This window comes from Pleurodeles waltl, chromosome 12 (genome assembly GCF_031143425.1).
Source record: "Pleurodeles waltl isolate 20211129_DDA chromosome 12, aPleWal1.hap1.20221129, whole genome shotgun sequence".
Taxonomy (NCBI): Eukaryota; Metazoa; Chordata; class Amphibia; order Caudata; family Salamandridae; genus Pleurodeles; species Pleurodeles waltl.
In genome coordinates this window covers 494592679-494619842 of record NC_090451.1, presented here as the reverse complement: position 1 = coordinate 494619842, position 27164 = coordinate 494592679, and the positions used below count along the sequence as shown (strand labels likewise).

The window sequence follows — 27164 nt, the reverse complement described above, 5'->3', positions numbered from 1 at the left end:
CTGAAACAGTGCTGTGCTGGTAATTTACAAGCATTTTGTATGCAAGTGCATACCATGTTCAGCTTTTCCACATCAACGGCTCATCACTTGCGAGGGGAGATACATCAAATTACACTTGTGTAGAAGATGCTTCGAAAGTTCAGATTATCTCACAAAAAGACCTTGTTGCTTAAAACTTTGTGATCTTTTCCTATATTTCAAATCAATTTGTTTCACAAAATAGATGAACTTCTCTAAGAAAAGCTGTCATAACTCAATATATTCTGTGTTTTTGGGGTAGATGTATAACCCATCGTGTATATTAGGTAATTTGGAGCAGATATGGAAGAGCAGGTCTCACTATTCTGATTTCATACACTACAATTGTGACATCACATGTGATTGTGGCTTTAGACACATTTGCCTGCCATTGCTTTTGCAGCCATTGTTTTTCCCATCAATACACATTATCTTTTTAGAAAGACTCCATATGCAAAGTCAATAGGGAGACTGATTAAATAACTGATATGCGGATTGGTAGTGGTTTCATACACGAGCAACTTCTTCAGCTATCTTCTTTATGAGGTTTCTCCTACTGCAATGATGCACAGAACACACATATATTTCTTCAAATGTATACATGAATTTATGATGATTTATAGATCAACAAAACGACATATTGCTTTAAAAGGTGGATGTAGAGAGGAGGAGAGCAGAAGAGGGGATAAGGTACAGGTTGCAGACGAGAAAAGGGGGATTACCTGTTGGGGGGCATTATCTGGAATGTTAGCTGTGGATGACTGTAGGTTTAAGAGAGACATTTGTTCCTTCCTAAGAAGCAGGAGTAAGGCAGCTTGCTGGATCTGGACTGGACAGTTGATACAGATTCAAGCAGCATGGCAAAAGAAGGCTACATGACTTCTCTTCACCTTTCTGCATGTTTTTGTGTCAATCCTGTTGAGGTTGCTGCATTGATTGTCATGTAGCCTACTGGATAGCCTCATCGTCATTGCCTTATAATGTGTGATGCTTGAGCCAACCACTATGTGGAAGATGCAGCAGAATTTGAAAATGGTGTGGGATATTGGAATCCGCTGTTTTCCAGTAGATATCATATAAAGCCATTTAGTCATTGCCCGATTAGACAATGAAATATGATAACAATATGGAAAGATAACCACATTTATTATGCCTGCTACCTCCCCAATGTCTTACAACTCTGCAGGAAATACAATGATTTTTTTCAATTAGACCCCCAAAGCTGTGGCTGTTCCCATAATCTATGCTTTGTTTACTCAGTTATCCAGCCGTCTTCCAGTAAAACTATGATCTTCATGGGAACTCTCTAAACTCTAGTCAAATTTGGCACTGGCAGTATAGCTAGACAAAAGGCATAGCATGGTAGTTACTCATCGGAAGTGGATTTTACCCATCTGCATCACCTTCAAAGTTGTAAACTCAAGAATACAAGAATGGCAGAAAAACTTTAATTGAGAAGAGGTGGAGAAGCTACTGGTATGGCAGAAGTGGATTTTCCTCCATACTAGCAATTGGACAGACCAGCCTCTAAACCTTAAATAAAGATCTTAATTTTTATCATCAATGATGACAATATGACATTTGAAGTAGTACCCATTCAATTCTTGGCCTCTTTGTGGAGATAATACTTCTACCAAAGATCGTCTCCATGTAGATAATAAAGTGTACTATGCATGTATATTCCTTTCTTGTGTGTGTTTTTATAAACTTAGAGTACCTACATTTATTTAATACTAACCTATGTGAGACATGTGGGATCAGATAGCATTTGATTGACAGCCTATCTGCCCTCCAGTTGAATGTAAGTTATTTTCTCTACTCCCATAGTGGAAGGCGGGTCGCCATATTAGAGATCCCCCACCCTCTTGGTTGAGATCTCTGTGACAAAAATCCATCCTCTGGTGGTGGGTGCACCTTTATCATTGCTAATGCCGAGCAGTTTGTCATGTTTTTTCAACATGCTCAGCATTTGTTTTCCTTTTATAGAAACAACCCCCAATGTTTCTTATAAGAAAACTTCTATGGTCTTGATGTACATGAAGCTTTTGTCTTGTGATTGTAGTCCACTGATTGTTCACCTGTCTGTGACATCCATTGATCAAATGTCAGGTCTTCGTGGAAAACCAGTAATGGACTCCCCATTCTAAATAGAGCAGGGTGACCATCGCTGTGATCTAGTGGCCTGGTGGCAGATGAGTCATGAGGTTAACGTTTTTTGCCAGTAGAATTTACACCATCAGAAACCTTGAGGTGCCTCACCTCTAAATTTGGTGAGGAAGAACAAGTTTGGCAGGCAGGGCATCTGCCTATTTTGGAAGGCTGTCCCACGTCCACCAAAGTCTAAATGATTCTCTGTGTTGACAGGTCACTCTATGAGTGTGGACAACATGTATTCAGCCCTTTAATTTCTCTTTACTACTTGTTATTCGGATTGTTAGTCCAAATGTCTCAAGAGAAGGAGATAAAGGCTACACACCCAACCATGCAGTGATTTATGAAATGAAAGTGGAGGCCTAAAAACATGATGTTGGTATTTGTAGAGAAATATCACATCTCTATTTCCATCATTAACATTACCAGGTTTTATTTTCGCTAGATATAGATTTATCACGGGCGAGGCAAAACATTCTGTGACCTGTACACTTTTAAAACAACTAACACTTCCAAGATTATACTGTCATCAAACCCAGGGCCTCAGAGCCCATCACTTTTTTCATGGCTGTATATCGTCCAAATCTGGAATACTGGCATTTGAGATTTTTACATGAGCCTCAGGTTACAATACACATATTTTTTGGGTGGGAGAGACTAGGTGATTTGCTAAAATCAAAGGATATTGAGCTGAGGTCAGGACTTCAACCTGGTCCCCCGGTTTTAATGTCACCGGCTCTGACTGTATAGCCGCAACTAACAACCCTGCTGCCCCCTTCTCTGCTCTTCTCCTGGATCAATATGTGACGGTATTCAACGATAGCAGCATTCAGACTGCTTTCTGAGTGACACATAGTGCCTACTTGAAGGGGCAGCTCCACAGCAGTTGCAGAGGGGCTTCAGCCCCTGGCTGAGCCAGAAGGTAAAAAATAAAACGGAAGCTTGCTATTGTTTTATTATTAATCATTTTTCATCTGCTGGCGCAGCCAGCCTCATGTACAGGGAGGGGCGAGGCTGGGCCACAGGAGGTGGGAGGGATGAGGAGGGGAGAATGCACTAAGTGCACATGTGTGTTTGGGTGTCCAAACACACAGGCGCACTTAGGTTTCTCCAACCCGGCTGCATACACAGTCGGACTGGAGAAACAGCACAGACACCCTCACTGCTGCTCAGACCAAACCTGACGCTGCCTTGATGCTATATTTAGCATGAAAGTAGCTTCAGGGTTGCTGGGGTGCTTGTGCTGGTGTCTCAGTGAATGCTGGGATACTAGACGAAGAGGAGCGACAAGCAAGGCAGAATGATGTGGCAGTAGGCGGCGGCAACGATTAGAACTAATAAGCAGATTTTCCTTTTTTAATGTTTCCCCCATCCCCGTTTTTGCCCCCCCCGTTGACATATGATGAGGCCACCCCTGTTAGTAGGAAGTACACTAAGAAGACTTTAAAGGTTTTTGTACACAATAAGAGTGCAGACCCTCAGCATGCTATTTAAGTATAAACAGGATAGTTAGCTTGTATGTATATTTATGGAAATGACTGAAGTAATCAAAAGGTTACCTGTCACCCCTACACCCACCCAAACTATTAAAGCATACATGTGCCTTGCAATGTGAAAAAACGCTGAAAACATTTAGTACGGTTGCTTAATTTGAAATAGAACATAAGTGTGGAAGCCCTGGGAATCCCTAGGTCTTTGGATCCCCCCCACAAATGATGCAAATGCTGGCATTACCTATGAGCAAGGTTGCTTAGCCTTGAATCGACCTCATCCCAGGGACGTAGCCAGTGTGTCATGGACCCTAGTGCAGTTAAGGGTTGACAAGCCACTTTCTGAACTGTGAAATACAATAGTCAGGGCCCGATGGGCCCCTCAAACCTCTTTACCCCAACACCACTACACCTACCGCACCAATGGACATGCTCTGGCATCATTCCTCTTTCTTCCACTTAAGTGCACTTCAAATCTTATTCATTATGGCTTGCAGTTTCTCTCTCTCTCTCTCTCTCTCTCTCTCTCTCTCTCTCTCTCTCTCTCTCTCTCTCTCTCTCTCTCTCTCTCTCTCTCTCTCTCTCTCTCTCTCTCTCTCTCTCTCTCTCTCTCCTCTCTCTCTCTCTCTCTCTCTCTCCTCTCTCTCTCTCTCTCTCTCTCTCTCCTTCAGATGATGGAAAATAAGCCCTGGTCCCTTGAAAGGAATGCTGTACTCTACAACCACAGGCAAATATTAAACGGATGCTGTACTTTACCACCTGCAACAACAGGCACAAATTACACGGGTGCTGTACAGTAGCTACCGCTTGCAACCACAGGCACAAATTACACGGGTGCTGTACAGTAGCTACCGCTTGCAACCACAGGCACAAATTAAACGAATGCTTTACTGTACCACCTGCAACCACAGGCACAAATTAAACGAATGCTGTACTCTATCTACCACCTGCAACCACAGGCACAAATTAAACGAATGCTGTACCCTATCTACCACCTGCAAGTACAGGCACAAATTAAACGAATGCTTTACTGTACCACCTGCAACCACAGGCACAAATGAAGCACTCCATATTATGTTCACCTGATCTGTTCTTATTTTAGCTACTCTCTGAAAAACGATTCCAAGCAGTGGCTTTCCATCGATGAACATTCTGGAGAGATCCAACTTCGGCACGTGCTGGACCGAGAGAGCGGAGAGGAAATCTACATTGTGCAGGTTATTGCACAGGAAAAAGGTAAGATAATTAGTCGACTCCGTTCCTTGATCTACTGGCAGTTGATTCGGGCCCCCTTTGAGGCCAGGCAATTTAAATGTCTAATAAATGCATGATAAAAGCACACACAAAGGACTTTGCGCTGTAAAACATTATTAATTCATAGGTTGACTCTATTGACATCATTCCTCTGGAGGGGCTCGTCATAACCTGTGCCATCGCTCAGCGTGGCAGTCTCTGTTTGGATAAAGGCCGTTGAAATCTAACGGCCTGATGGCAGCTCGCGCCTTCTGAAGCTCGCGCAATTGAATACGCAGGGTCTGCACACGAGCCGATGACTCACTTGGTGTCACCCCCAGGTCTCTGCACTTGTCAGCTTCCCTTAATGAAGGACCGGATTTTGAGCCAGAACTAGGGGCTGATTCACTGACGCGTTTATAAGATCGGGAAGTACTACTATAAGAGAATATTCTGCATACTCTTAAATGTCGTGAATCGGTCCTGAAATGTCCAAGTTTGGGCGAAATTCAAATTACACTCTTGTGATTCGCTTAATTTAGCGAATTTTTCATTAAACTTGTTATGGAAAAGTCTGAAAATCACATAATTATGCCACTTTGCATAATTACAAACCATTTGTGGTCACAAAAATTATATCGGAGTTCGACATTCAAAACAAATATTAACTGCAAATGCAATTGACCAACAGAGCATGAGTGGCTTTTGTTTGCAGTGCTTTGTTTAAATACCTCCTTATACCAAAAAACATTGACACAAGGAAACTTAACAGATTTGCATTTTACTTAATTATGAGCAATTTGCCGAATTTTCACATAATTACACAAAAGCACTTTTGTGAATTTCACACACCATTATTCCCTGTTAGTAAAAGTGCTAGGAAGGCATAGTCCTTTACCTTTATATTAATTCAATATGAAGGTTCTATGAATTTCCCCATTTTACTTTAACGTTTTAGACGTTTTGGAGCAAATTGACACACGTATGTAAGAGTTTATAAAAGAGTTCCACTTTATGTACTGCCTTTGTGAACGGGGCCTTTTGTGTTATTTGTGCAGAAACACTTTTACCCTGGGTAGTACACTTTGTAGAATGGTTTACGGGAACAACATTAAAAGGGGTGGCACAGGGTGGCACATATCAATATTACCATGTGGTGGTATTCGGTGGTTACATCGATACAGATGTCCTCATCATCTCCTGTCCACTGGTACATCTGCAGAATTTTCTAGCAGAGCTCTGTCTGAACTCTGTACAGTTCAAGGTTCTTTCCTCCAGTTCCAGTCCTCGCGTCTCCACGTTTGAGCAAGCAAGCCCAACGAAGACCAGGCCTCCAGTATGGCTAAGTTAAGAACATGAATTATCATAAAACATAGGTTATACATTCAAATATGACATATTAGTACAAATTTTAATATATATTTTCATTATTTAGCATTTTGTTAATACGCATGGTGAGCACTCCCCGTGGGCACATTTTACTCATACATGTTATTTTCAAATATTCGTTTCTTTTATCAATATTTCTCATTTGCAAATCATTAGAAATTCCTCATATTAGCATATCTGCCCCAACATTGGTAACTTGAATTGTTCTATAGAAAGGCTTGCTTTATAGTGGATAATCTTTCTTTTTTGTCCTCCTTTTAGTTAGTTGTCACCCAGAGAGCAGGGACTAACTACAGTATGGTTCCACCCGGTGTGCTTAAGTGTTCATTTTGGCACACTATTTGATTCTTTTGCCTGGCTCGCCTTTTAGTATTGTTGTGTTATTTGCATCTGCGTCTTTGATGTTTCCCGTCCTCCTCATCTTCCCTCCTCTTCCCTCCTTGCTTCGGCTACAGGGCTGTCAGCTGCTTTCTGTCAGTGCAGGAATGTCATGTTATTCACGTCAGCCTCTTTCCCGTCCTCCGCATCTTAATTTGTTGTAATAATGACTGACCTTCATCACGTGTGCTACTCCAAGGGGGTTGAACCAATGTGAATATGTAGATGCGGAGGGCATTGTGTTCACAACCACTTCCTTTCTTTTGCTCGAAACACTAGCATTCCTGAACTCCCAGCTAGAAGGGAGCCCAGCTCGGAGCAGCCAAGTGCCAGCCACTGCCTTAAGGCCCTCTTTGTGACTTATTGTCTTAGGGAAGCCCATGCTTCCTGCACCAACCCCTCTTTCGCCCCAATGTTATCATCTTGGTTGTGCTTGTTACAAAGTGGGGTTTACACACTCTCTTTGACTGTTTGTTCACAAGCTTTCCACCTCCCTCCCCCCACCGGCACTCCTTCACACCACGCAATGTTTCTCCACGATATACATATGCTGCTTGTAAAGCGGGCCTCACTTGGTGACCAAGTATAGGGAGTTTTGAGGAGCAGGGTGCTTTTATTCAGCCAATGTGTTAGGACGGGCAGACTTTTCAATAATTGATGGTTTATTTAAATGTTTTTTATCTGAGGAGCACACACACTCACAAAGCTTCCCTGTCATATGGGCGCACGCACTCTTGTACCATAGATAAACATGCGCTTCTACATAATTTTTAACCACATATATATCATTATCTCTCTCTTACCCAATCTCTTCTTTCTCTCTCTATACCCCGGCCTCTCAGTGTCCTCTCTTCCAGTCTTCCTGTCTCCCCTCCTTTTGTCTCCTCTTTCATTCTTTCTCCATCTTGGTCACTCACTTGTCTCTCTATTCTTGTTTCTCTTTCCTGCCTGCCTTTTTCTCTATCTCAACTCTCTCTCCCTCAGCCATTTTCTCTTTCTCTCTGACTGTATGTCAACGGTTGATGACTCTCAGTACATGCAGCTGAGAGGCGCTCATTATCTGTAAATTGTGTGGCACTTTTATCAAGCACCAGAGCCTTGGCACCACATCCAACACAGAGCGCTGCGGAAGAACGCATGAGTATGCATCTGTATTAGCTTTATGTCCCACTCACAGTAACTGAAGGCCACTGTTGTCAGATAGAAAGCGGGCGAACATTCTCACATTGTGCACTGATGACCTGCTAATATTCTTTCACTTAACAAGGCCACGCGACAGAAAAATATTGACGCCCTCATTACAACCATGGCGGTAGGTGATAAAGTGGTGGTAATACCGCCAACAGGCTGGCGGTAAAAAAAATAGGATCACAACCACGACGGAAACCGCCAACACAGATAGCCACTTTAACAAACCGACCGCCACGGCGGTAGCAACAAACACAGCGGCGGTCACCGCCAACAGACGGGGGATGACAATGTACCGCCCACCCTATTACAACTTGCCAACCCGCCAGCTTTTCCGGGGCAGTACCAACGCCATCAAAAGCACGGCGGAAACAATGTTTGGAAGGGAAACCACTCACCTCTCAACACTCAACAAAGAACCAGGACGCCATGGAGCCCGAGTTACAGGTCCTGCCCATGCTGGTCTACCTCCTCATACACCAGGAATATCAAAGGCGGCGGCGACGACCACGGTGAGTACTGCACCTAGCACACAGGGGAGGGAGGAAGGAAAAAGAGAGTGACACACACATGCAACACGCAACACCCCCACCCTCACCCACAAAACCATACGCACAAACACATGCAGCAACAGTACATTTACTACCCGTAACCCCCTGGAAGAACGCAAGGACAAAAGGAATAGAGTCCAATCAGTAATATATTAGAAATAGGCAGATATACGTAACAAATATAAAAACAGTATTTACAAATATTTACAATATGTACAGAAGGTCGTACATCGTCCTTTGCAAATGTCCGTGGGCCACTGGGCCAAAAATCATGGGCCAAGCCCACACTTGACTCCTGCCTCAATACGGAGAGAACACTTCAGGGGCATCAGGTCTAAAACATACAGGCACCTCAGGTGGATGGGGAAGGGGGGGCACCTCAGCCAGAAGATGGAATAACGCCACTGCTCCTGGAGAGGGCTCCATGCCCACAGCGATGTCCTGTGGAGTGCAAAGCCTCAGTCTCTCAAGTCTCTCAAGTGGGTGGGGTGCCCACTGCTTGGTCCTGGGGAGTGCAAAGCCACAGTCTCTCAAGTGGGTGGTTCGCCCACTGCTTGTTCCTGGGGAGTGCAAGGCCACAGTCTCTCAAGTGGATGGCTTCTCCACTGGTTCTGGAGGGGGCTTTGTGCCCAGTGTGCTTCATCCTGCCAAGGATAAGCTGAGTGGATGCATATCTCCACTGGTTCTGAAGGGGGCTTTGTGCCCAGAGTGCTACATCCTGCCAAGGACTGTGGGAGTGGATGCATTTCTCCACTGGTTCTGGAGGGGGCCTTGTGCCCAGTGATGCAGCACTTGGGGTGTGGAAGTTCACATTCCCTCACCTGGGTGTCTGAGGGACGAGATTTGCAGGGACGAGGAAGCATGATACTCCCTGGAGGCAGGGCCAGACTCCATCCTGCGGCGACTAAGGCTGCAAACTGGTGGTAGTGCCGGTGCTGGTGGGGGTGCTGCCAGTGGTGGTGGGAGGCTCCAGACCATCTCCTGCAGCCTCGGACGGACGCACACGGGCTGCTGCTGCTGGTAATGGTCCTACTGTCAGCGGTGCAGGTGGCGGTGCTGGCGGCGGGGATGCTGGCAGTGCTGCCCGTGGTGCAGGTGCTGCCAGTGGTGGAGGGAGGCACCAGCCCATCTCCTGCAGCCTCGGATGGCTGCCCACTGGTGATGCTGACATTAGTGGTGGCAGCGGCGGTGCAGGTGGTGGTGGTGCAGGTGGCGGCACAGGTGGCGGGGCTGTCGGGTCTGATGGTGGCCACCAGGCCCTCACCTGGAGCCTCCGACGCCTGAAGTGCCTTGGCTTGGCTTTTCTGCCCCTTCCTCACCTTGGCAGATGCTGCTGGGACCTTGGCTCTGGTAGCTGGAGTTTTGGAGGAGGCCTTGCTGGGTGGCTCGTGCTCCTTGCCCTTGCTACTTGCTGTCCCCTTCTTCACCTTGGCAGGTGGCGGAATGATTTGGTCCTTTGCAGGTGTCGGTGGCACACTGGCTGGCCTGATGGGTGCCCCCTTTGATCCTCTGGGATTTGCAGGTACCACAGCGGATGCCGACTTGGGGGCTGAGGTGCTGGCCTTGGTTCTGGACACCCTGGCCCGAGGGGAAGGACTGGGGGAGGGGTAGGGAACAGGTCAAAGTTTGCCAGGAAAAGTTTCTTAGACACACTGGGATGGGAAGATGGAGAGGGTTTGGGAGTGGAGGAAGAGGGAGTGGTTGTAGGAGGTGTCTGTCTGCTGAGTTTGGGTGAAGGTTCATGGGCTGGATGCTGTTGTGAGGTGGATGGCTGTTGGGTGGGTGGGTGCTTGCGTTTGTGTACTTTGGGAGGAGGGGTCACAGACACACTGGGAGAGGACACAGGGGGCGTGTGCATGGTTGTGGGGGTGGTGACTGCTTGTGAGGGGTGTGTTGTGATGGGCTTGGTGGTGATGGAGGTAGTGGATGAAGATGTAGTGCATGCAGGTGTGAGTGTAGACGCTACTGGGAGGGAGGTGGATGAAGAGGAGGAGAGGGACACAGTGGAGGCAGTGGATGTTGGTGTGTTTGCATGGGTATGGTGCTTGTGTGAGTGCCTGTGAGATGAAGTGTGGTGCTTATGTTTGGATGAATGCTGGTCTGAAGGTGTGCTTGGGATAGGCTGGGGTTGAGGGGATTGGAGCTGGGTGGAGGAAGTTGGAGGGGGGAGGCTGGACAGAGGGACAAGTGCTGCCACCAGTGCTGAGGCCAGAGCCAGAAATGCTCTCTGTTGCGCTGCCACGCCAGAGTGAATGCCCTCCAGGTATGCATTTGTTTGTTGCAAATGTCTCTCGACACCCTGGATGGCATTCAGTATGGTTGACTGCCCAACAGTGAGGGATCTCAGGAGGTCAATAACCGCCTCACTGAGGGCAGCAGGGCTGACTGGGGCAAGGCCTGAGGTGCCTGGGGTGAAGGAGATGCCCACCCTCCTGGGTGAGTGGGCACAGGAAACACGGTAAGGGGCTGCTGGGAGGGCGGTGCTGGGAGGGGGGGTGGCGGCTGTACCCGTTGTTGGGTTGGGCACAGAGGTGTCCGCCACCGGCAGGGAGCTTCCATCGGAGGAGGAGTCGCTGTCTGTGGTCTCCCCTCCTGTCCCTGTTATGGTGCTCCCCTCGCCCTCCGTCCCACTGGTGCCCTCCCCCTCAGTGGATTCGGCCTCCAGGCCCATGTGGGATGCAGCTCCCTCCGTCGCCGGTGCTTCTGCTCCTCCGCCAGATGATGCTAATGCACATAAGGACAAGGTGACAAAACAAAAAGGGGGGTGAAGAGACAGAGGAAACACTTGGTCAATGCCAGCAACACCACTACCGTTGGCGTACACAACACACAGGGAGCAGCCCTATGTACTAGGCCATGGCCAACCATTTACTAAGACAGTCACCAGCCCATGGGGTACACTGCCTAACGCCATCATCTGTACACCAGAAACCCACAGGACCCTGCCCAGTAGTAGATGCCACTTACACTATTGGGGTAGTAGTGCTACAGAGCCTGCCCAACAAGGGACCTACGCTGCCAGGTTGGCCCTAGCCTAGGGGCATCCACAGCCCACATCCCCCACCCAGGTCCCTCCTAACGCGTGCAAAGTCAGGTTTCAGATTCTGTACTCACCCCCTTGTGGCTGCTGTGATGCCTTCAAGCACCCATCCAGCTCCGGATAGGCCACCGCCAGGATGCAGAACATCAGGGGGGTCATGGTGCGACGGGCACCCCTTCCTTGTTGGGAGGCCAGCCCCATCTGGGCCTCCACCGTCTTCTTTGCCTAGCGGCGTAGGTCCTCCCATCTCTTGCGGCAGTGGGTGCTCCGCCTGTCAAAGACCCACAGGGTCTGCACCTCCTTGGCGATGGCACACCGAATACCCTTTTTCTGATGGGCGCTGACCTGGAGGGAAAAGACAGCAGAAAAGGGAATTATTCACCTGTGCGGACCGTCAGACTCATTGCCCACCAGATCCCATCCATCCCCTGATGCACATACATTGACCGCCTTACATGCTGCACTCAGGCCAGGACGCCTCTGCACCCCCCCTACATGTGGCTTACACACACAGCAATCCTTACATTCATGGCCCACGCGTCAGGCTCACAGTTTACTCACCTGTTTGTCTGGAGGACCGTAGAGTAACGTGTATTCGGGTAGGACCCCATCCACCAGTTTCTCCAACTCCTCCGCAGTGAAGGCAGGGGCCCTTTCCCCAGACACATGAGCCAAGGTCGGTTCCAGACAGAGGTCACAGCAGCACTTGCAGTGTAGGTCCTCTCCTGTTGAAGGTCAGGTAGCAAGTGAGTGATTAGATAGAAAATGGCAGTGACGTCCATAGTGGTGCGTACCATCACCGCCGGCGTACATCGACATTGGGTCCTGGAACCTATAGGGCCCAATGATAACCAACGCGATTTTGCGCGGCGGTCATCGACCGCCTACCACGACGCCACACAACGCGAGTGCAATTACCTCATTTCCACTTGTCCTTCCTCACAGGTCAGGCAGCCACCATTTCAGGGGGTGCACAGGGCATGGCACCTAACTGCGTCACAGCAGACATTGGCACATCAACTGACTCTCGAGTTCACATGCTGTTTCTGTAAAGTAAACAAATCATCATTAGTGCAATAGATGTGTGAATATGACCCTCTGCTCACCGATCTTTTCCATAGACTTCAACCTCTGAGGCAGAATATGAGATGGCGGCATCCTCCGGTGTACAGACCCCTGGTGGTCCTTGCAACAATGGAGGACAGACACATTATCATTACCTACAGACTTGATCGTGCCACAATCCAAGAACTGTGTGCCCAATTGGAGCCAGACCTGATGTCAGCTATCCGCCAGCCCACAGGAATCCCCCCTCTAGTGCAGGTCCTGTCAGTGCTCCATTTCCTGGCAAGTGGTTCCTTCCAAACAACAGTGGCCATGGGATCAGGGATGTCTCACCCAATGTTCTCTAATGTGTTGACCAGAGTGTTGTCTGCCCTGCTGAAGCACAGGGCGCAGCTACATTGTGTTCCCCCAGGTGGAGATTTGGCCACAGTGAAGGCTGACTTTTATGCCCTGGGACATATCCCCAACATCATTGGTGCCATTGATGGTACACATGTGGCGTTTGTCCCCCCCCTCGGAGAAATGAACAGGTTTACAGGAATAGAAAAAGCTATCACTCTCTGAATGTGCAGATGGTGTGTTTGGCAGACCAGTACATCTCCCATGTGAATGCCAAATATCCTGGCTCTGTGCATGATGCCTTTATCTTGAGGAATAGCAACATCCCATATGTGATGGGCCAGCTCCAGAGGCACCGGGTGTGGCTAATAGGTGAGCCAAAGGTCCCCACCCAGTATAAATTGGTGTATGGGTATGGGGTTGTCCCTAAGGGTGAGTGTGTGGTTAAGAGGTATCCCTCGATATTTGCAGGTGACTCTGGTTACCCCAACCTCTCGTGGCTACTGACCCCAGTGAGGAACGCCAGGGCAAGGGCAGAGGAACGTTACAATGAGGCACCTGGGCATACAAGGAGGATTATAGAAAGGACCTTCAGCCTCCTGAAGGCCAGTTTCCGGTGCCTACATCTGACAGGTGGATCCCTGTACTACTCACCCAAGAAGGTGTGCCAGATCATCGTTGCAGGTTGCACAACCTGGCCTTGAGACGCCAAGTGCCTTTTCTGCAGGAGGATGTGCCTGGAGATGGTCTTGTGGAAGCGGTGAAGTATGTGGACAGTGAGGAAGAGGATGCAGAGGAAGAAGATGTGGACAACAGACCCAATATAATTCTGCAGTACTTCCAGTGACACACAGGTAAGACACTGTAACTTCACTGTACATTTCAGTTATCTGCTGGACATTGTACAAGGCAGCCTATTTCCCTATGTCTATGGCCACTGACTGTTCCCTTTGGAATCTCTATTTTCAGATCTCTGTGCCCCACTCTGGCTCCTGCTATGTGTACTGTTGCCCACCAAAGGTCATCCTAAAGTATATTTCACTGTACATTTGCATTGCAATGATTTGATAATGTTGTACTAATACATTTGTGAATCATTTGAAAGACTCCAGATTGGTATTTGTTCCAAGGGTGTTTATTTAGGTGCTCATAAGTAGAGGGGGATGTGCAAGGTGTTGGGCTGATGGTGGAGGAAAGTCCAGGGTAGAGTCCAGTCTCTTGGTATCACAGGTGCATTGTTCAATGGGGTATAGGAAGGGGAGTAATGGCAGTTCAAGGTGGACAGGGTGACAGAGTGGGACAGAAGGGTGACAATCAGGAGAGTCTTATTTCCTAGCGGGGGTCTTGGCAATGTTCTCTGGCTTCTGCCTGGATCCAGGGACTTTTTGTGGAGGGGGTGGCCTCCTTCTGCCGGGGGTGAGATGCTGGTGGCATGTTGGTCCTGTGGCGGGGCCTCCTGTCCACTAGTGCCGGCGGGGGTGGAAGGCTGTTCCTCGGTTTGGATAGTGTCAGGCGCCCGTTGTTGTGCCACTGCCTCCCTCATGGTCTTGCCCTTGTCAGCCAGCACCCCTGCAATGGTGACCAGGATGGTGTATATTTTTGTTAGGTCTTCCCTGATCCCCAGGTACTGTCCCTCCTGCAGCCACTGGGTCTCCTGCAACTTGGCCAGTATCTGGCCCATCGTCTCCTGGGAATGGTGGTATGCTCCCAGGATGTTGGAGAGTGCCTCGTGGAGAGTGGGTTCCCTGGGCCTGTCCTACCCCTGTCAAACAGCAGTCCTGGCAGCTTCCCTGTTGTCCTGCGCCTCTGTCCCCTGAACCGTGTGCCCACTGCCACTGACCCCAGGTCCCTGATTTTCCTGTGTTTGTGGGGTTGCCTGGGGTCCCTGTAGTGGTGGACACACTACTGATTGACGTGTCCTGGGGACAGTGGCATGGGCCCGCTGGGTGGGTGTTGTGCTGGTGTTTCCTGAGGGGGAGGCTCTGTGGTGGGTTGGGACTGTGGCAGGGGAACCGACTGTCCAGAGGTTCCGGATGGGCCAGATTGGTCATCCTGATCCAGGCGTGCAGAGCTGCTGTCGTCACTGTGGGCCTCTTCAGGTGGGTGATTGGATGTGGCTGGCACCTCCTCTCCGGTGACGTGGAGTATGGGTTATGTGGGAATACAAATGCATTGTTAATGGTTCTGCGGGTGCCATCTTGTGCATGGGTGTGTTTCGCTGTATGATTGTGATTTCCCTGTCAGCTTGGCCTTGTGTGAGTGGTGATTTTGTGGGCTGGGTGAGTCTCTCTACTGGGCGTGCTGTGGTGATGGGTGTCCCTGCAGGTCTGTGATGGGTGTCCATGCATTGGTGTTGCATGGAGGGCTTGGTATTGGGATGGGTGGGTTGTGTTAGTGGGGTATTTGTGAGGTGGTGGAGTGATTGGGTGAGGGTAGGGGTAGGAGGTTGTGATGGCATGCAGGTAGGGTGGGGGGGATAAAGTAGTTAAGATTTGACTTACCAGAATCCAGTCCTCCTGCTACTCCCGTGAGGCCCTCAGGATGCATGATCGCCAAGACTTGCTCCTTCCACATTGTTAGTTCTGGGGGAGGAGGTGGGGGTCCACCGCCAGTCCTCTGTACTGCTACCTGGTGTCTTGCTACCACGGAACTCACCTTCCCCCGTAGGTCGTTCCACCTCTTCCTGATGTCATCCCTGGTTCTTGGGTGCTGCTCCACAGTGTTGACCCTGTCCACGATTCTCCACCATAGCTCCATCTTCCTTGCAATGGACGTCTGCTGCACCTGTGATCCGAAGAGCTGTGGCTCTACCCAGATGATTTCCTCCACCATGACCCTTAGCTCTTCCTCAGAAAACCTGGGTTGCTTTGGGGTGCCATGGATGTGGTGCGAATGATATGTGTGAGGATGTGTGGGGTGATGTGTTGGGGTGTATGCTGTGATGTGTGTGAATGGTGTATGGGTGACGGTGTTCTGTCCCTCTGATTGAGTGGGTGCTCCTGGCGTGTCTCTCTCTGCTTGATATCTATTTTTTCACTGTAAGGGGTTGTGGGTAATGTGGGTGTGTGTTTTATATTGGATTGGGTGTGTGGGTGTGGTGTGTTTATGTGTGTCAGGTGTGTGTAGTTTTAATTGTCCAATGTGGTGTAGTTTTCTAAGTGTGTGTGTGTATTTTGAGCGCGGTGGTGAAAGACCGCGCCGTGATTCGTGGGTCGTGATACTGTGGGTGTCTTCCTGTTGGCGTAACGTGTGGGTTTTGCTATTGCCAATTTATCACTGACCTTTGGTGTGGCAGACTTGTGTGGGTGTCTGTATAGTGGCGGAATCCTCAGGGAGGGTCATAATACCCGAGGCGGAATACTGCCGCGGGCACGGTATGTTGGCAGCCATCAGCATGGCGGTAGGTGTCATTTACCGCCACGGTTGTTATGAGGGCCTGAGTGTTTTATCTGTTCAGGGGCTCTTCCCCTTTCGCTGCATGGGCCTTCCTAACATCCGGTCAGCTGTCCACCTGGGCCATGGTTAAAAGCCACAGAGAAGCAAGCATTTCAGGGTCTGCAAGCTTCACAAGCTCATTCCAGAAATGCCCCCACAGCCTCACCCTCGGACTGGGGTCAGGACAAAAGATAATTGTGCTGGCCACGAAATTCAAGGTCCATGCTGTTTGCCCGGTGGGCTTTCTAAATACATCTCAGAATTAGGGGAGGGTTAGAATGCAGCTGTGTGCCAGCCGGGGTGACCCACCGCCCTTACAAACAGGCTTCTAGGCTGAACATGTAAATGAGATTTTGAAATACACAAGCAATGCTGCCCCAACCTCCACCCTTAAAATGGTGCACATTGCGCTGTTCCAGTCATTTGTGTAGCGCACATTCTTCGATGTGGCCTCGCAGCACTACATCAGGAAAATCCTGTTCAACATCCTTTCTAGGCAGCCATGATTGTTTTAGTCACGCAGACAGGGGAAACCTAGAAAACGGGTAACATTAGCCAGTTTATCCTCTCTCATGTTTCCCAAGTGATCGATGGTCTCACTCACTGGAGATGAAGCACTGGTTTCCTTATCAAGTGCATTGTATTCATCATATGTCAGTGGGCCGGACTCCTCTGGAAGACAGCTAGCACTAGAGAGCCTTGACAATGCAATGGTAGAGTTTCTTATTGAGATATGTGCTGCCAGAGCTGAATTCTATGTGGTTTTGCACACTTTGGGTGTTTCTATGACTATATGGCTTCTGTATTTTAACTGCCTCTTTCAACTTCTAATGCTTTCCGGTACGTTCCTCCTTCTTTTGCGGTTTGCATATGTTTGCTCTTGGTGTGCCCCTGCCTTGGTCATGCTCAACATCGCCTGCTTATTTTTGTGCAGATAGAGTTGTCTTTTGCTGCACTCATTCTTTGGTGGAGGGCTGCCCCCGATTTTGCCATATTGACCTGCTTTTGTACTTTATGTCCTTTTCTACTTTGAGTAATTGTCTTTTTATATTTGGATCAGCTGGACCTTCCTGAAGGGATGTATATTTATTTTTACATGTAAAAATTCTAGCACCTTTGTGCTTATCTTAAGTTTTCTCTTAGTTGGTTTTGAAAGTTTACCTTTCTTATTGAAATGCGCTGTGATAAGAGAAGGTGCAACTAGAAGAAGCTGCAGCATGGAAAGTGTGTGTATGGTTAGTTCCATAGTATGCAAGTGGTTTGGTGGTAGTGTAGTGCCACTGAGAAAATGTTCTAATGCTGGCAAATCCCTTAACCAAAGTATGTGATCCTCTGGTAATCCCTTCTTTGGCGTGCTCTCCTACGCCTGAAATAGCATTAATTACAAACAAACAAAAACCAAAGTTAAGCAAATAAAAACTTGCAAAAATATCTTTACTATATTCCCAAGCCATTCCTTTACGGCCAAGTGAGACTGATTGACATTGGCATCCCTCAATCAAGCCCAGCACATGTTTTTGGAAGTGAGTGCTCTGTGTTTTCACTCTGCTGAGCTTTTGTGTAAACAGGGCTGTAAATCTTATCTCATACAATTTGCTGTTCATGCAAAGACCGAGATCGGTTTCCCTGAGGGCATCTGTTGCTTGGTATGTTTGTTTCATAGCCAGCGTTCAATTTCTTTCCTTATCCAGACACAGGCATGTGGTTAGAAATCATAATAACCACTATCACAAAACATTGTTTTAAAAAACTTGTATGAACTCCATGGCACTTTAAGAGAACTGGATGGACACATATTAACTGTTTTTCAGTAGCACAGAAGCAATTGCTTCTAATCTTTGAATAGCACTTTTAACATCATAATGTAAAATAAACTACTGTTTTGATCACTGTTTTATTTAATCCATAGGGTGCCCAGGAAGAGCTGGTCTCGCCCTAGGCACCGGTTGCCCGGTGCATGGGCCCGCGGGGGGAGCGCTAGCACTCCCCCAGATGGCCAAGCACCCCCCTCCCCTGGGCAGAGATGGAAGGGGAATCGCTTCCCCTTCCACCCCGCCCCCCCTCACCCCTGTGGTGTCTGATGACGTCAGTGCACTTTCGCATGCTGACCTCATCAGAGGCCTTCCCCCCGGCGCTGGAAGCTCAGCTTCCAGTGCCGATCGAAGGAGAAAACCAAAAGCATTTCTCCTCCGATCACATGGAGCGGGCAGAGAGGTATGAAAGGAGAGGAAAGGCCTTTCCTCTCCTTTCATGTCTCCTTGAGCATTTCTGTTGCCCGATCGCAATGAGATCGGGCAGCAGAAATGCCACTAGACACCAGGGATTTTTATTTTTTGTATTTATGAAATAAGGGGAGCGGCCCCTTGGGCAAGGGCTGCTGCCCCAGGGGGGCAATTTATTTCTTGGCTATTTCTGCCCCCCGGGGGCAGATCAGCCTAATACCACTAATCCACTAGACACCAGGGATAGTTTTATTTATAGTTTTTTTTTCTTTTTATGTTTGGGGAGCGACCCCTTAGGCAAGGGTCGCTCCCGGGGGGGGGGGGGGAATTATTATTAGGTCATTTCTGCCCCGGCCTTGCGATCTGCCCCCGGCGGGGGAAGAAACCACTATACACCAGGGATTTTTTTTTTTGTAGTTGCGCATAAGGGGAGCAGCCCATTGGGCAAGGGCCGTTCCCCAGGGGGGCAAATTATTTTTAGGCCATTTCTGCCCCCAGGGTGGGCAGAAAACCACTAGACACCAGGGATAATTTTTCTGGTTTATTTTTATGTTTGGGGAGCGACCCCTTAGGCAAGGGAGATTCCCGGTGGGGCAAATTATTATTAGGCCATTTCTGCCCCCCAAGGGCAGATCAGCCTTGTGATCGGCCCCCAGGGGGAGCAGAAACCATTAGACACCAGGGATTTTTTTTTTCATACTTGCGCATAAGGGGAGCGACCCCTTGGGCAAGGGCCGCTCCCCAGGGGGGCAAATGAGTTTTAGGCCATTTCTGCCCCCCCGGGGGCATATCAGCCTAATATTATTAGGCCGATCTGCCCCCAGGGGGGGCAGAAAACCACTAGTCACCAGGGATACATTTTTTTTGTTTAATTTTTTTTTTTATGTTTGGGGAGCAAGGGTCGCTCCCGGGGGGCCAAAATATTTCTAGGCCATTTCTGCCTCCCTTGGGGGCAGAAACCACAAGACACCAGGGATTTTTTTTATTTTATACTAACGCATAAGGGGAGCGGCCCCTTTAGCAAGGGCCACTCTCGGGCCTTTTCTGCCCCCCCGTTGGCAGATCAGCCTAATATCATTAGGCGGATCTGCCCCAAGGGGGGGCCGAAACCTCTAGACACCAGGGATATATATATTTTTTTATTTACTTTATGTTTTTATGTATGGGAAGCGACCCCTTAGACAAGGGTCGCTCCCCTGGGGGGCAAATTGTATTTAGGCCATTTCTGCCCCCCCCTTGGGGGCAGATCGGCCTATTTTTGTTAGGCCAATATGCCAGAAACCTCTAGACACCATGGATTGGTGTGTGTGTATGTGCGTGTTTTGTTTGGGGGGCAACCCCTTGGGCAAGGGTCTCTCCCCATGGGTGCACATTACTGTTGGCCATAACTGCCCCCCGGGGGCATATTGGCCTATTTTTGGAAGGCCCATGGGGCAGAAAGCCCACCAGAGACCAGGGAAGATTTTTCTTTTCAAAATAAGAGGTTGGGGGTTTGGCCATACCCACACCCCAAATAAATGGGGCCAAAGTTGTTCTGCTCACTAGTGGGCAGATTGTGCAATTTCCCCTGATCCACACCCCGGGGGGACAGAAACTCTACTAGATGCCAGGGAATAAAAAATAAATGAAAGAAAATAGTGGGGTGGTGGTTACCAACCAGTATGGGCCTGGTTATGCCCCCACCCTAACTGAGGGGGCTAACAGTCTTTCAGCTCTCCCCCGCACACTAAAACATCTTATCCCATGGCAAGCAAGAGGACATTTGATTATTTTTGTTTTTTGTTTTACATTTGGGTCATGAGAGCTTGGTAACTCTCAAAATCGTCCCACTTGGAATGGTGAGGGCTGCACTTTTTTTGAATTTAGGACACTGCCATGTAGAAAAATCCTCAAGACCTAGATGCATCTAAAACTAAACATCTAGTTGATTCCAGGGTGGTGTGCTTCACATGCACCCCGCACCATTTCCTTACCCACAATGCCCTGCAAACCTCCAACTTTGCTGGAAAGCACACATTTTTCCCACATTTTTGTGATGGAACCTTCCGGAATCTGCAGGAATCCACAAAATTCCTACCACCGAGCATTGTCTCATTTCTAACGATAAAATTCCTGCTGCACTTGTCAGCCTGAATTTTTTTTTTTTCAAACTGCCGTTTTGGACCCTCTTTGGTTCCCCTCAATTTCGACATGTTTTTGGCTCTTCTCTGTCACAAACACTTGGCCCACCTACACAAGTGAGGTATCATTTTTACCGGGAGACTGAGGGAAACGTTGGGTGGTAGGAAATATGTCCCGGTGCGGTGATCCCACACAGATATGTGGGAAAAATGTGATTTATTTTTAGCTAAATTTGAGGTTTGCTGAGGATTCTGGGTAAGAAAACATTGGGGGATCCACGCAAGTCACACCTCCCTTGACTCCCTCGGGTGTCTAGTTTTCAGAAATGTCTGGGTTTGGTAGGTTTCCCTAGATGGCTGTTGAGCCCAGGACCAAAAAGGCAGGTGCCCCCCGCAAAAACAGGTAGCTTACCATTTGATCATTTTGATGTGTCCAGATAGTCTTTTGGGGTTTTTCCTGTCACGTGCACTAGGCCTACCCACACAAGTGAGGTATCATTTTTATCGGGAGACTTGGGGGAACGCTGGGTGGAAGGAAATTTGTGTCTCTTCTCATATTCCAGAACTTTCTGTCACCGAAATGTGAGGAAAAAGTGTTTTTTTTGCCACATTTTGAGGTTTGCAAAGGATTCTGGGTAACAGAACCTGACGAGAGCCCCACAAGTCACCCCATCTTGGATTCCCCTAGGTCCCTAGTTTTCAAAATGCACAGGTTTAGTAGGTTTCCCTAGGTGCCGGCTGAGCTAGAGGCCAAAATCCACAGGTAGGCGCTTTGCAAAAAAACACCTCTCTTTTCTGTGGAAAAATGTTATGTGTCCACGTTGTATTTTGGGGCATTTCCTGTCGTGGGCACTAGGCCTACCCACACAAGTGTGGTATAATTTTTATCGGGAGACTTGTGGGAATGCTAGGTGGAAGGAAATTTGTGGCTCCTCTCAGATTCCAGAACTTTCTGTCACCGAAATGTGAGGGAAAAGTGTTTTTTTAGCCACATTTTGAGGTTTGCAAAGGATTCTGGGTAACAGAACCTGGTGAGAGCCCCACAAGTCACCCCGTCTCGGATTCCCCTAGGTCTCTAGTTCTCAAAAATGCACAGGTTTGGTAGGTTTCCCTAGATGCTGGCTGAGCTAGAGGCCAAAATCCACAGGTAGGCACATTGCAAAAAACACCTCTGTTTTCTTTGGGAAAATGTGATGTGTCCTCGTTGTGTTTTGGGGAATTTCCGGTCGCGGGCGCTAGGCCTACCCACACAAGTGAGGTACCATTTTTATCGGGAGACTTGGGGGAACATAGAATAGCAAAACAAGTGTTATTGCCCCTTGTCTTTCTCTATATTTTTTCCTTCCAAATATAAGACAGTGTGTAAAAAAGACATCTATTTGAGAAATGCCCTTTAATTCACATGCTAGTATGGGCACCCCAGAATTCAGAGATGTGCAAATAACCACTGCTCCTCAACACCTTATCTTGTGCTCATTTTGGAAATACAAAGGTTTTCTTGATACCTATTTTTCACTCTTTATATTTCAGCAAATGAATTGCTGTATTGCCAGTATAGAATGAAAACCCACTGCAAGGTACAGCTCATTTATTGGCTCTGGGTACCTAGCGTTCTTGATAAACCTACAAGCCCTATATAACCCTGCAACTGGAAGAGTCCAGCAGACATAACGGTATATAGCTTTAAAAAATCTAACATTGCAGGAAAAAGTTACAGATTAAAACGTAGAGAAAAATGACTGTTTTTTTCACTTCAATTTCAATATTTATTTATTTCAGTTGTTATTTTCTGTAGGAAACCCTTTTAGGATCTCCACAAATGACCCATTGCTGAATTCAGAATCTTGTCTACTTTTCAGAAATGTTTAGGTTTCTGGAATCCAGCATTGGTTTCACACCCATTTCTGTCACTGACTGGAAAGAGGCTGAAAGCACAAAAAATCTCAAAAATGGGGTATGTCCCAGTAAAATGCCAAAATTGTGTTGAAAAATTGGGTTTTCTAATTCAAGTTTGCCTGTTCCTGAAAGCTGGGAAGCTGGTGATTTTAGCACTGCAAACCCTTTGTTGATGGCAATTTCAGGGGGAAAAAACACAAGCCTTCTTCTGCAGCCCTTTTCCCATTTTTTTTTTTAAACGAAATTTTCACTGTATTTTGGCTAATTTCTTGGTCTCCTTCAGGGGAACCCACAAAGTCTGGGTACCTCTAGAATCCCTAGGATGTTGGGAAAAAGGACGCACATTTGGCGTGGGCAGCTTATGTGGACAAAAAGTTATGAGGGCCTAAGCGCGCCCTGCCCCAAATAGCCAAAACAAGGCCTGGCACCTAAGGGGGAAAAAGTCCTGGCAGCGAAGGGGTTAAGAAACACCAAGTTAAACGCAGACTAAAAATTGACACTTGTTTTTAAAAGTGCATACTCTTCAGCCAATCTAATTTTAATTTGGTTATTAAATATCCATGGAGAGCAGCATAATTGCATTCAAAGCAACACAGTTCCATGCCCCACAATTCAACTTCACACCTTTTCACTACACACTACTTAATTCGACAACAAACCACATAATTCAATCCAACAACACAATTACACAATACAACACATGTATCCAATCCACACCACTGAATCCAACATCATGCCACAAAATTCAACAGCATACCACATAATGAAACTTCACTACATGCCACTCCACAACACAAAATACCTAGGCATATAATTACAGTCCTTGACACACAATCCCATTGGACATAATTCCATTGCACGCAATTCCACATACTTACTATCCACATAATTCCACTGCACACCATGCCACATAATTCCACTACACAAATCCATTTCACACCACACTATTCCACCCCACATAATTTCACAACTAACACTTCCAATACAACCCACATAATTCCCCTCCACATCACATACATCCACTAAACTCCATAACACATGGGTAAAAGACATTGCCCTTTACAACCCAATAGCTCTAACTCTTACAAAAGCGAGACCTATTGGCTTTGCAAATGCTTGTTTTACTATAGCACTCACTCAGCCCACAGCATGTTTGCTTGTTGGCAATTGATCCGATCACCCTTAGCCCTATCTGGCATGTTTGATAGTTTGCAGCCTGAGAGGCCAAGATAATTAATCTTCTAAGTGGGAATGAATGGTGCCCTTTAAATAAAATGAGGATTGAGATGATAGATTCAAGACTGATCACATACCCTTTCTAAACAGACACTAATTTGTTTAAGGGATCAGACCCTGTTTACTGTTCACACAAACTGACATTACTGTGCCCACGACATTAATCTACACTGCAAGCACTCTGATAAAAATTGCTTGAAATGCATGGTTGATGCATGTACAAGGCAGAGAGTCAGAGATAAACCCAGATCCCCACATAAGCAACCAGAATGCATCCCACTGCCCACCACCTGCATTCTGAGCATGACACATCTGAATCCTAACCCTTCAGTAACATTTTATCACCAGATGGCTTCCCTCCTCTCTCTCCCCTGCATTCCTCTGATTATTATCTTGCTAAATCCTGCTCTTATGGGTCTGTGCTAGGTTCCCTCATTTCTCCTATGTGGCTAGGCTAAACTAGATTTTCCGAGGATGCCTTAAACAGTCTTTCTTACAGTTTCAAACTGTGTGTCGCATCCTTCTTTTACTAGCTTGATGATTCTTGGAGGTGACCCCCCCAAAATCGTATCTTATTATTTGCCCTTATTTACATCCATGAACTCTTCCTTCCATCAATCTTGGATAAAGCAATTCATATTTCTTTATCACCCCCTCCACCTTTCCTCCTTCCTGTCCAGATGTCAGTTGTTTGATCCTGAGTGGACAGCACATCCCAAAGCATTTCCCTGTGTTCCTAAATCCCAAGCCTATAGTAAGCACTGACCTATTGTCTGCCACTGCTTGCTGTCCCTGCATTAGAGGTGATCTGACCTTGAAGATCCTGCTCTGGACTCCTGCATTTGACCCGTTGTCCAAAGCTAAAGCTTGAGTTTTAACGAAGAGGCATTGCTTACGCCCAAACCACACTCTCACCAAGATCCACTGCTTCTACCTATCCATTACTTGTTATACTGCTTTAATAGGGTTATTCTATATCTTTCCATTGTCAAATATACCCTTTATACTCCCAGTATGCCCCACCCTGCCACTGTCAACCATTCATAGGCCCATTATATCACTCAACTGTTTTGTGTTCATTTTACACCCCCTTCTTGACAATTGTGTTGCACGTGCAAATCTGAATCCTTACAAAGGCCTTTCTCCCAGATCTCTTAACTTTCTTATCATAACTGTTAATGGCATAGAACACTATAGACAGAAAATCCAAATAAACATAGTCCTTCTTCATGAAACTGACCTTTCCCTAAAGGAATTCAGAAAAATGAGATGTGGTTGGGTAAGGAAGGGTATCTCCAGTCTCCACATGGTGCCCTCTCAGAGCTTGGAAGACAAAAGGCCTGATTTAGTCTTTGGCAAGGAAGGTACTCCATTGCAAAGGCGAGGGAATACCATCTCCGCTAAAGCAAAGTTCCAGCTGCCTCATTTAGAGTTGGTCAGAACCTCAGTATGTAGATGGTGGAGATTACATTAGCTTTGTTGCCTACGGACACCTCCACAGCCTGACAGAGTAAGATCCATTGAAAGTTTGGTCATGTATCCTCCCACCCTATTCAGAGTGGGTGAACACATGGACAGTTTTCACTTTCACATACTGCAGCACAACACATAGCGGTATATGAAAGCAAAAACCTTTAAATGACCCCTACGCCATTTGAGAAAGCTCCAATGATAAGGGAGGGGGATCATTTTTTTATTTTCATGAAAAAATCTCCCCTTTGGGACTATGGTTTTGAAATTAAAAAAATGTTGAAAGTTTGACGAATAGAGCCATCTGTCAAACTTTCAATTCATTTTCTGGAACTGTCGTCACGGTGGTTCCTGGAAATGCAAGAGCTATCAACTGGGCTGGCAGACACTTCTAAATATGGCAGACAGGGTACTCTCATCAGGGTGGGAGTAAAGTACTCTGCCATGGCAACGCTACATACTCCATCAGCCGAAGTCTAAATTAGGCCCATAGGTGCATATTTACAATCCCTTGCACCACCAGTGCGTCACTTTTTCCCATATAAAAAGTGACGCACTGGTGGCACAAGGGGCTTGTAAATAAGCCCCATAGTTTCTAACAGTTCAAAGAAATGGGATGTTGGTATCAAGTTGAGAAAAAGCCTTCTATAGAGCATCATTAAATCTTGGATGGGTCTTGGTGGTAGGTTCACAATTAAAAAGAGATCCCTGAATGATAAATGACCGACGTGTCTCTTATTCATACTTGCAAAACCTCTAGAAGTCAGTATCTGTCAAAACTCTCCAAAATTTAAATCCAAATGAACCTTACTTGGGTGGCTATCCCGGTTAGCACAGGCACTGCTAACATGCACAATGCAGTTGATCAGGCAGTGCTGGGAGATGTGATGTTTGATTATGGACTTGTGGACACAGAAAAGGATTCCACTTTCCTCTCATGCATCAGTGGCACACATTCAAGAATAGACTACTTCCTCATCACAGGTTTCCTATTGTTAATTGGTTCTGGATTTGAGGTATTAGAGAGGGTTCTCTCGAATCATTCACATGTAACCGTAACCCTAAACTTTGATCATGTTCTGCTAAAGTATCAACCCTGGCGGTTGAACAATTCTAGGTACATGCTTTTCTCTGATAAAAAGTATTGCGATACCGCATCAGAAAGTACTTTTGGAAATTAGATGTCATTATCACAAAAACCTTGGTCCGGCAAGGAAGGACTCAATAAGGGGTCTGATGAAGCAAGGAAGTAGCCATTCAGAAAAGGGAACACAAGGAAGCTAGACTTCAGACCCCTGTCAAAGACCTTAAAAGGGAGCACTTAGCACATCAACTTTCACACTTGGCAGACCTGCTTCCTCGATCATGTATCGAGGTCATTTGGGCAAACCTGGAATGTGACATGGGTTCACCTTGAAACACGGGTTCACTATAAATATATCCTACAAAAACCCTAGGCTCATAGCCTGATTATATAGGCTCATAGCCTGATTATATAGCCACTCATTCATGACAAGACACCTACCCTCCAGGATTCAGCCTTATGAACAGGGGATGCCACCTTACATAAGTAAACACGGGTGACTGTGGCCATCACTACTATAAATCAGCTTTTCGTAAAATAATCTTTCCACACACCAGCATATCATCCTCTCCTACCCTATAACCTGCCTCAGTATCGAAATTCCTTGTTATTTAACCTCGATGGCTCTTTTTTTAATACCACTCACAGCCCTTGTACTGTGGCTACACCTATTCATCCATTCTGGTTACTAATCTTCAAACACACTCTCAGCGTGGATGTTGATTGGTCTCACTCTAGGTAGGGTGAAGCTAGTTCTTATTACCTTTTATCCAGTCTTAGCCCCCTGTGCCTTCTTACCAGACAGCCATCAGGAATTACACTGGGCTGTAAACTCGATACTATAACGCTAGTTGGCAAT

The 27164-nt window shown here is 47.1% G+C and overlaps 1 protein-coding gene across 1 annotated transcript in view; it reads left to right on the top strand.

Annotated features, from left to right (window-relative positions):
• Window positions 1-27164, top strand: part of CDH16 (cadherin 16) — an 841291-nt gene that overhangs the window by 435033 nt on the left and 379094 nt on the right. Inside the window, exon 13 of the mRNA XM_069217207.1 lies at window positions 4762-4895. Coding sequence (XP_069073308.1) covers window positions 4762-4895 — 134 coding nt within the window. The remainder of the gene's footprint in view (window positions 1-4761; window positions 4896-27164) is intronic.